General features: G+C 41.4%; 1 protein-coding gene across 1 annotated transcript; it reads right to left on the minus strand.

Moving 5' to 3' along the window:
- Window positions 1-252: 252 nt before the first annotated feature.
- LOC129683641 (UDP-glucuronosyltransferase 1A8-like) lies at window positions 253-2,295 on the minus strand. Its single transcript, XM_055616473.1, is given in 3 exon segments — window positions 253-282; window positions 1,398-1,970; window positions 1,972-2,295. Coding segments are annotated over 3 exon segments (885 nt in total). The 5' UTR covers window positions 2,254-2,295.
- Between the last annotated feature and the right edge of the window lie 7,123 nt (window positions 2,296-9,418).

The raw sequence follows: 9,418 nt of genomic DNA on the forward strand, positions 1-9,418 counted from the left end.
GTCCTGACTGTTAACTATGTGAGGGCAACGGAGCCGCAAACCTTGTGAGAGTAACCAGCCAAAGTCTGCTTTCACTTAAGACTCACTCGGCGAGGTGGAGCACAGACCTGTCACTGTTTGGGTGACAAAGAAGCAGAGTCTGGGTAGTCTCAACAGCTAATATAAAACCAAAAACTTCTTCTATCATTTAAAAAAAAAAAAGTAACAAAGATGATTCCAAAAAGTATTCTGCTACCCTCATAATTTGGTGCCTTATTCAGCCATTATCATGGCTACTTCTACCTGCAGCAGATAGGAACAAATACAAAGACCCACGGGCAGAAATTACACACACACACAGAGAACAGAGACTTGGAAGACACAGCTCTAAAAGAGATCAGGGGACCCCATGAAAGAGGAGGCAGAAGGAATGTGGGAGACAGAAGGGACAGAGGACAACAAGAGAACAAGGCTCTCTAAAATGACTCAGCAAAGCTCATGTGAGCTCACAGAGACTAAAGGGGTCTATACAGGACATATAGGCCTATACTGGGCCCCTGAATGTATACTATAGTTTTCAGTTTAGTACTTTTATGGAACTCCTGGATATGCAAACAAGTGGGTCTCTGATTCTTCAACCTTCTCTTGGGGCATTTATTTTTATGTTAGCTTGTCTTGTCCAATGTCTTGACGGTTTCTGTTTAATCTTTCTATTTTATTCTCTTAAAAACAGCTAAATCACATACATTCCATCCTACATCCCTCAATAACTTTAGCAATTTGGAAAAACTGCACGTGTGCTGCTATAGAGTCCTGCCCACAAACACTGAGCTGCTTCATGGCTGGATGTGATTTTCCAGTGTCTCCAAATCCATTGAAATGAAGCTTGAAGGTTTTTTCTCTGCCTTTTCAAACTACTTTTCTGGGAGAGCATACACATTGTTCAGTGATATAATGGCATTTTTTCAGACATGTCATACTGTTCCCTCATTTATTCCACCCTTCCCCCCAGGAGTGGTAAACCCAGGCTTATCCCCATAAGTTCTCTTCCTACTGGGAATATTACTTCGTTCTACATTCATATAACAGGTTTATCATTACTGTCTTTGTTGTTCCTCAGTAAAGTTTTTTTGTCTCCTCCCCTTTTTAATTTCATGAAACACAAACACAAAGATAAAGGCATATATATATATTTAGAATGTAGCTTGGAAGTTATTTACATTTATGCCACATGTACACATCCATATCAATAAGGTACCTTTATAGAATTTTGCTCCTAAATAGTGAATTACAAAAATCAATACTTTAACCTTCAAAAAATTCCATATGCTGTAAGATAAATAATAAATCACAGATCAATAAAGACTTTATTTTCAAGAGCCAGATCCTCTTTGTGTGCTAAAGAAGATAGAACATACCTTAGAAAGTGGCTTCCCCTGCTTGCAGGTGAGTCCACCAATGAAGACCATGTTGGGCATCACAGGTCTGGGAAAATCCAGCACAAAGTCAGTGCGTAACAACCAAATGGATACTGGGCTATAGAGGTCATACATAGTCACTGGGGTCTGGAGAACTTCAGAGGCAATGTCTGTAGCAGTTTTGAAGAAATAGGGGCAAAATAGACGTTCTTCAATGTGCAAGAGGTGGTTCCACACTCTCTCCTTGAAAGTCATGGTGTCTTTAGATTGTGAGAAATATCTAGGAACATAAGAAAGTGGACCAGGGCACTGGGCACCCTCTTCAAGATAGTGGCAAAATATATTTCTTGCAAAGAGCACTGATGGGATCGACAAATGTTTGGCAACAATTAAGCCACAAACATAGAAAGGACTCAGAAACACAGCATCAAAAACACTCTGCTTCAAGTACTCCACTAACTTCTTGTCTTTAAACAAACTCCTACACTGTGAAAATAACAGTTCAGAGAAATCTTGACCTGTGCCTAATACTGCAGAATGCATACTTTGTTCTGTATATTTCCACTGAGTGTCAGAAAAAAACCTTGAATTTATGGTGCAGATCCTCCAGAGTGTAAGAAGTTGAGTATGTCTTCACTGTAAAATTCAGAGATTGTCCCAGTTGCCAGCTCACCTCTGGTATGACTGCCACCACCTCATGCCCTCTGTTGATGAGTTTCTCCACAACCATCTTCATAGTGAACCAGTGGCTCCCGTCCATGGGCATGACCAAGAGCCTGCCTGCACGGGCAAAGCCAGAGGCCAACAGCAGACACACACACAGAGGAAGGGAGGCTGGACACTTTGCAGGAGCCATGGGAGAGGCACAGCCCCACACAATCCAGAAGCTCTGACTCTATTCTTTTCTAATAGAGCTGGTTGAAAAGCAGAGGATGAGACCTACTGCAGTGAACAGAGGTATTTATAAGTTTTCGAGTGAAGTTAAATTCACTGTTAATGATTTACTCAAAAGAGCAATAATCAGTTAAGTTCACAGGCTAAAATATCTGTTTGTGTACTGTCCAGATAAGAGAGGTTTATGATCATTGTTTTGGAAAGACCATGCCATCTATTGCAGAAACAGATCGCAAAGAATTATGATTTTGACAATGGAGAAAAACTAAGAAGCTACCTATAAAGAGCCTGTACAACCATCACATGCTCATTTATATATCATAAGAAAAAAGCAAAGAAGGATGGACAGGGAGAGTCACCAAGACAAGGTATAGAATGCTAGAGGTCACATAGAAGCAGGTCCCTCCCTAAAGGACACATTATGTTGGAAAGGACATGCGAGGTCTCAAATCCACCCTATATTAATTTGAGTCCATGAATCGGAGAGTTTACAAGACTTGACTGGCAGACAATGAGGCTTGGACTCTGCCCTGCTGTAGAACCCTAAAAAACAGACACCTGAGAGCTCTGTTGGGCCCTAAGAACTCACTGAAAGGCTCTCTGGACCGCAACCCGCATTTTTTTTTTTAATCTACTTTGGTGCTCTTCCCACCACCCTGTCCTGATTGGCCAGCCCGGCTCATCAGGCCATCCCTTGAGAGGAAAAAAATCTATACATTTTTCCTCCATCCTGAGGCTAGCTTGGCTGTAGAAAGTGCTGTGTGAGTCAGCACTGGTTTCAGGACTGCAGAGCAGGAGGGATTTGTTTATCTTCTGGGCTGGCTGGGAGGAGGCCCAGGGAGAGCATGGGGGACACAGAGTGGCCAGGGGCTGTGGGCATGGCCCCGCCTCTGCGCCTTGGGGCTTCTCTTTGGGGAGCTGTGTTTTCCTAAAGGGCAGTTGCATGGAAATACAGCAGTCCTGGCATGGGTTTCTCAGCGTGTCTTCGTGCTGAATAAAAGGAACCCACCAATCACGGGATGGGAACTTTTGAACCTGATACAGGCAATGACAGCACCACGATCTATACCAAAACTTTTAATTCTCTAGATAGAAGGCTTCTGGGTAAGATGATCTTTTCTTCTGTTTTCTGGGTGTTATGTAAAATCTACCCTAGGTCGCTTTGGTTCTGCCTACATAGCAAAACTCGATTCCTATTAGGTCTCTCTCCTTTTCTTTCTTGAAAAAAAAATAACAAATAAGTAAATAAATAAAAGGCAAAAAACAAAACAAAACAAAAAAAACCACCGTAGGTCAATGTCCATCTCAAAGCAGGAAACATTCACCAAATTTAGAGTGTTTCTGTTCATTCTAGCAATGTTTCAAAGACAGGATGACTTATTTCTGAGCCTGGCTTTTATACAGACATCTAGACAGAAGATGAGGAGTATCTGAGGCTTTGAAAGTTGTTGACTCCAATGACAAAGGTGGGATTTAGTTACTCTAGGTACAATGGGCAGGGCTTCTGCTTCTCTAGAAACAAATGGGCTGGGAGCTTAGGACTCACACATTGCTCCACAGTTCCAGGAGAAGCTGATGATGTTGAACTTGGTCCTAGTGTTGAAAAATGAGGTGAGGCATAGTGACAGTGTAAGCAATGTGTGAGTCTCAAAAGAGACTCTCTCTAATCACTAATGGTTTCTGACAAACAGTAGTCACCAAACCCTTTCACGTGAATCTAAAACAGTGATACTCCAATTCTAATCACCAAAAAACAGTGTAGGCCCAGTGCTCCCTCCGACCACACAGGAGGCACCAGAACTGTGTGACCTCTGAGAGAGACTCTCAGAGCAAGGTTATGATGATTTTACCAGAAAGGGTAAGAGTTTCATAGGATTAACTTTGCTATTCTGTCATGCATCATCTTTAAGCTAAGTTCTGTGTGTAATAGACAGGTATCATTTCATGTCTTCTCATGTGTACATTCATGTGTGACCACAACATCTGTTTAAGAATCCATGTTTCCAAGTGGAGGATCTTGACACTGGCAGAAGAAAAGAGGAACAATTATGGAACTATGAGTAGATTTCTCTTAGGATCTCTGCTACTATTCCACGAACTTCTTACAGATGATTGTGAGATGTTTGTACAAATGTAGCTGCACGCTCAGTCCTAGTTTCCAGTTATTATGGTAAAGTACCCTGGCAACATCCACCTGATGGAGAAAGGGTTTATTTTAGTTCACAATTCTAGGTCATAGTCCAACGTTGCAGAGAGGTAGAGGTAGCAGAAACTTAAGACAACTGTCATGTCACATTCATGTTCAGCGCAGACAGAAATAATGGCATCTGTGCCGACTACTCAGCTGATTCTCTCCAGTCTTATACAGCTCAGGAGCCATGCACATTCTTTTCCCTTGGAATTAACACAGGTAAACTACTCAAGATCTGATAGACAGAAAACAGGAGAACGAGTTCATAGTGACCAATATGCACACCTTGTCCACACTTCTAGTTGTCACCATAGTTCCAGGAGAGAAATGTACCCAGGTTCTAAGCACAGGTAGAAAGGAAAACATGGATGCTGATGCTGTCTTACATGACAGGAAGTAATCAACGAGGGCAGGTGGCAGATGCTTATTGTTCACACAAGGACTCTGGTCAGTTTTATCTCTGTGTAAACATGGCCGTGCAAAGCCTTTGACTTGGGTATAAAGCAGAGCTGCCCCAGCTCTACCCCAGCACACAGTGCAGGTGCAATGTTGCCTTCCCTCCTGCAGACATCAGAGCAGACACACACGTGACTGCTGTGGAGAGGCTCTCGGTGCAACAGACACCGCCTGGTCACCCAGGCGTATCGCCACTGCCCTTACATTGTGCATCTCTGGTGTTTAGCATCTTCTAGGATCCCAAGTACCATTCACAAAATCATGAACCATGATAAATGGGATGAATTATTGTTTAGCCTTCATGTCAAAGAGTTTAAAAAGCACCAGTGTGGTCAGTCCCCTGCCTACCAGGTCGAACTGGGGCACAGCCAGCATAGGTGAGGTCCACACTGCTCCCTGAGCACCACTGCCTGCCTTCCTGAGGAGCCTGCTAGGCCCCAGGAATATCCTGGTTATACTCTCCCCCCCCTCCTACAACCCTGGAAATTTCCTGCCTACTTGGGACAACCTGGGGCTCAGCCAGCAGAGGAAGCTGCAAGCTGTCCCCTGAGCTCCATCATCAGGCCCATGGCTCTTCCTCATTTCCCAAGGAGTTCTGTAGGCATAAGGAACATCCAGACAACACCAGGAACAACCAGATGGCTAAAGACCATCATAAGAACACAATCAACAAGAGCCAGGGCAATATGGTACCACCAGAGCCCAGCTATCCTAATATAGCAGGCCCTGGATGTCCTAACACAGCTGAAGCACAAGAAGATGATCTGAAATCCAATCCTATATAGATGATAGAGAGTTTTAAGGAATAAATGAATAAATCCCTCAAAGAACTATCAAAAAATAGAGACATTTGGTTTTTTTCTTAGGGTGAATAGTTTATCCTGTTTTAAAAAATAGGTTATTCTTAATGTCAAACAGTTGAAAGAAGTGAATAAAACCCTTCTATATCCTTAAGAAAGCTATAGAAGCAATAAAGAAAACACAAAATGAGGGAATCCAGGAGATAGAAAACCTAAGAAAGAGAACAGGAATTACAAATGTGAGCATGACTAACAGAGTAGAAGAAATGGAAGAGAGAATCTCAGGTATAGGAGATAGAAGAAATAGATGCATTGGTCAAAAAAATGTTAAATCAAAAAAGTTCCTGACACAATATATCCAAGAAATAGGAGACACTGTGGAAATAGCAAATCTAGATATAATAGGAATATAAGAAGATTCCCAGCTCTATGGCCTTGAAATTTTTTTCAACCAAATCATAGAACAAAACTTCCCCAACCTAAAGGAAGAAATACCTATAAAAATATGAGAAGCATATAGAACATCAAATAGATTGAAATAGCAAAAAATAAAAATCCATTCACCACATAATAATCAAAACACAAAATGTACTGAATAAAGAAAGGCTATTAAACAATGCAAGAAAAAAAGACCAAGTAACATAAAAAGGCAGACCAACAAGAATTACACTGACGTGTCACCAGAGACTCTAAGAGTCAGAGGGCCAGAGCTGATATCTTGCAGACTCTAAACGACTATACATGTCAGGCCATACTACTATACCCACCATAGAATGAGGAAACAAGATATTAAAAAAAATTTTTTAAACAATATCTCCCCACAAATCCAGCCTTACAGAAGATACTAGAAGGAAAACTACAATAAACGAAGGTGAACTACAACCAAGAAAACACAAGAAATAATAAACCAGTAAGAAAAAAAAAAAAAAGTAACACACACACTACTACCACCAGTATCAAAATAACAGGAACAAACAATCATTGGTTATTAATTTTTCTCAACATCAATGGAATTAATTCCCCAATAAAAAAGACATGGGCTAACAGAATGGATGTGAAAATAGAATTCATCATCCTCCTGCATATAAGAAACACTCCTCAGCAACAAAGATAGGTATTACCTGTGGGCATTTCCAGTAAAGGGCCATTAGGGCTGACAGCCTAGGGCAGCTTTTGCTGATGTGACTACAGAAGTAGTTCTGTGGAAAATATGTGACCTGATGTTGGAGAGTCTGCCCAGAGATGAACAACCAATGGCAGGCTCGGAGACAGGGTGAAGAAACCTGATTGGTCACCCAAAACTATATCACCTGTTCTCTCTTCCAGAATAAATGTGTCTGCAGCTGTTCACCCTCAGTTTGCATTCACCTGACTCCTAGTGTCTGTGTGATGACTCTGTGCCTCTAATCCCCTTGGCCTGGGACCCCAGTCCTCACCCACTGGCTGGTCCTTCAGGTGGAGGACCAACATCTGGTTATCAATGTAACCTTCACCCCCTCGCATTGGAAAGATATCCCTGTTTCAGTGAATAGGCCCCTTTTCCTACCTAGGCCAATGTGGCCTTGGCCCCCTCAGCATTGGTGAACCACCCATGTTTGTGTGTTTTTCGGCTGCTTGTGGGAGAACGGGTAGCCCGCTACTCTCTCCTTTTACCTCATTCTTTCATTCATTCATTCAGTCTTTCATTCCCCCTCCACACATCCAATATGACAGAGCAACCTGCAAGGAGTACTCAACAGGAAGAGGAGTAGCCAACAACAGTTAAGACTCCAAGAGTGAGGCAACCTAAGACAGGCACTGTCACTTAAGGTGAGCCCCTGCAGTTTGGGGCCAACAATGGCTGGGCCAAGGATCCTGTCTCTCAAGGTCACGATAAATAAAACAAAAAGGAGTTATATGTGGGCACTCTCAGCAAAGCAGCCTGGGGTAGATTCTGCTAATGTGACTACAGAAGTACTCAGGCAGAAATGATGTGATCTGAAGTTGGAAGAGTCTTCTCAGAAATGATCAACCAATGGCAGGCTCAGAGACAGGGTGAAGGAACCTGATTGGTTGCCCAAAACTATATATCTTGCTCCAGAATAAACGAGTCTGCAGCCTCTCAACCACTGTTTGCATTCACTTGACTCCCAGTGTCTGTGTGATTACTCTACACCACTTACCCCACTGGCCTGGACCCCTGTTCTCACCCACAGAATGGACACTTGAGAGGAGGACCAACAATTACCTCAGGGAAAAAATGCTGGAGGAAGATTTTCCAAGCAAACATAACCAAGAAGCAAGCTGGAGTAGCCATTCTAATATCTAATAAAATAGACTTTCAACCAAAATTAATCCAAAAGACATGGGGAAGGACACTTTATGCTCATAAAAAAAAAAAAACCCACTGAGACGACATCTCAATTATGAACATCTATACCCCAAATACAAGGGTACACACATTCATAAAACAAATATTACTAAAGCTGAAATCCCCACACATGTTTAATGGGAGACTTCAACACCCCACTCTTGCCAATGAATAAGTCATCTAAACAGAAACTAAACAGAGAAATAATGAAACTAACTAACTTAGGTGGTAGGTCAAATGGACCAGATAGATAGATATAGAACATTTCACCCAAACACAAGAGAATATACCTTCTTCTCAGCACTTCACAAAACCTTCTCCACATCTGATCATCTAGTCAGTTAAAAAGCAAGCTTCAACTAATACAAGAAAATTGAAATAACCTCTTGTATCTTATCAGACCACTATGGATTAACATAAGACTTCAACAATAACAGAAACATCAGAAAGCCTACAAACTCATGGAAACTGAACAACTCTCTACTCGGTGACTACTGGGTCAAGAAAAAAAAAAAAAACAAAAAGAAATTAAAGACTTTTTTAGAATGCAATGAAAGTGAAGGCACAATATATCCAAATTTATGGGACACAAGGAAAGCAGTGCTAAGAGGAAAGTTGATAGCACTGAGACTAAGTGCCCTCATAAAGAAATTGGAGCTATCTCATACTAGCAATTTAAAAGCACACTTGAAAGCTCTAGAACAAAAAGAAGCAAACACACAAAAGGGGACTTGATAGCTGGAAATAATCAAACCCAGGGCTGAAATCGATACATTAGAAACAAAGAGAACGATACAAAGAATCAGCAAAACCAAGAACTGGTTCTTTGAGAAAATCAGTAAGATGGACAAACCCTTAGCCAAACTAACCAAAAGTCAGAGAGATAGTATCCAAATTAACAAAATCAGAAATGAAAAGAGGAACATAACAACAGACACTGAGGCAATCCAAGGAATCATTAGGTCTTCCTTTAAAAACCTGTACTCCACAAAATTAGAAATCTAACACAATGGACAATTGTCTTGATAAGTACCACTTACCAATGGTAAATCAAGATCAAGTAAACAATTTAAAGAGATCTATAATCCCTAAGGAAAAGAGAAGCAGTCATTAAAAGTCTCACAACCAAAAACAGCCTTGGGACAGATGATTTTAGTGCGGAATTCTACCAGACTTTCAAAGATGAGATAGTACTAATACTCCTCAAATTATTCCACAAAATAGAAACAAAAGGAACATTGCCAAATCCATTCTATGAGGCCACAATCACCCTGTTCCCTAAACCAAACACTCAACAGATAAAGAAAATTTCAGACCAAGGTTCATCATG

Source organism: Psammomys obesus, unplaced genomic scaffold (assembly GCF_907164565.1).
Source record: "Psammomys obesus unplaced genomic scaffold, mPsaObe1.curated_primary_1811, whole genome shotgun sequence".
NCBI lineage: Eukaryota > Metazoa > Chordata > Mammalia > Rodentia > Muridae > Psammomys > Psammomys obesus.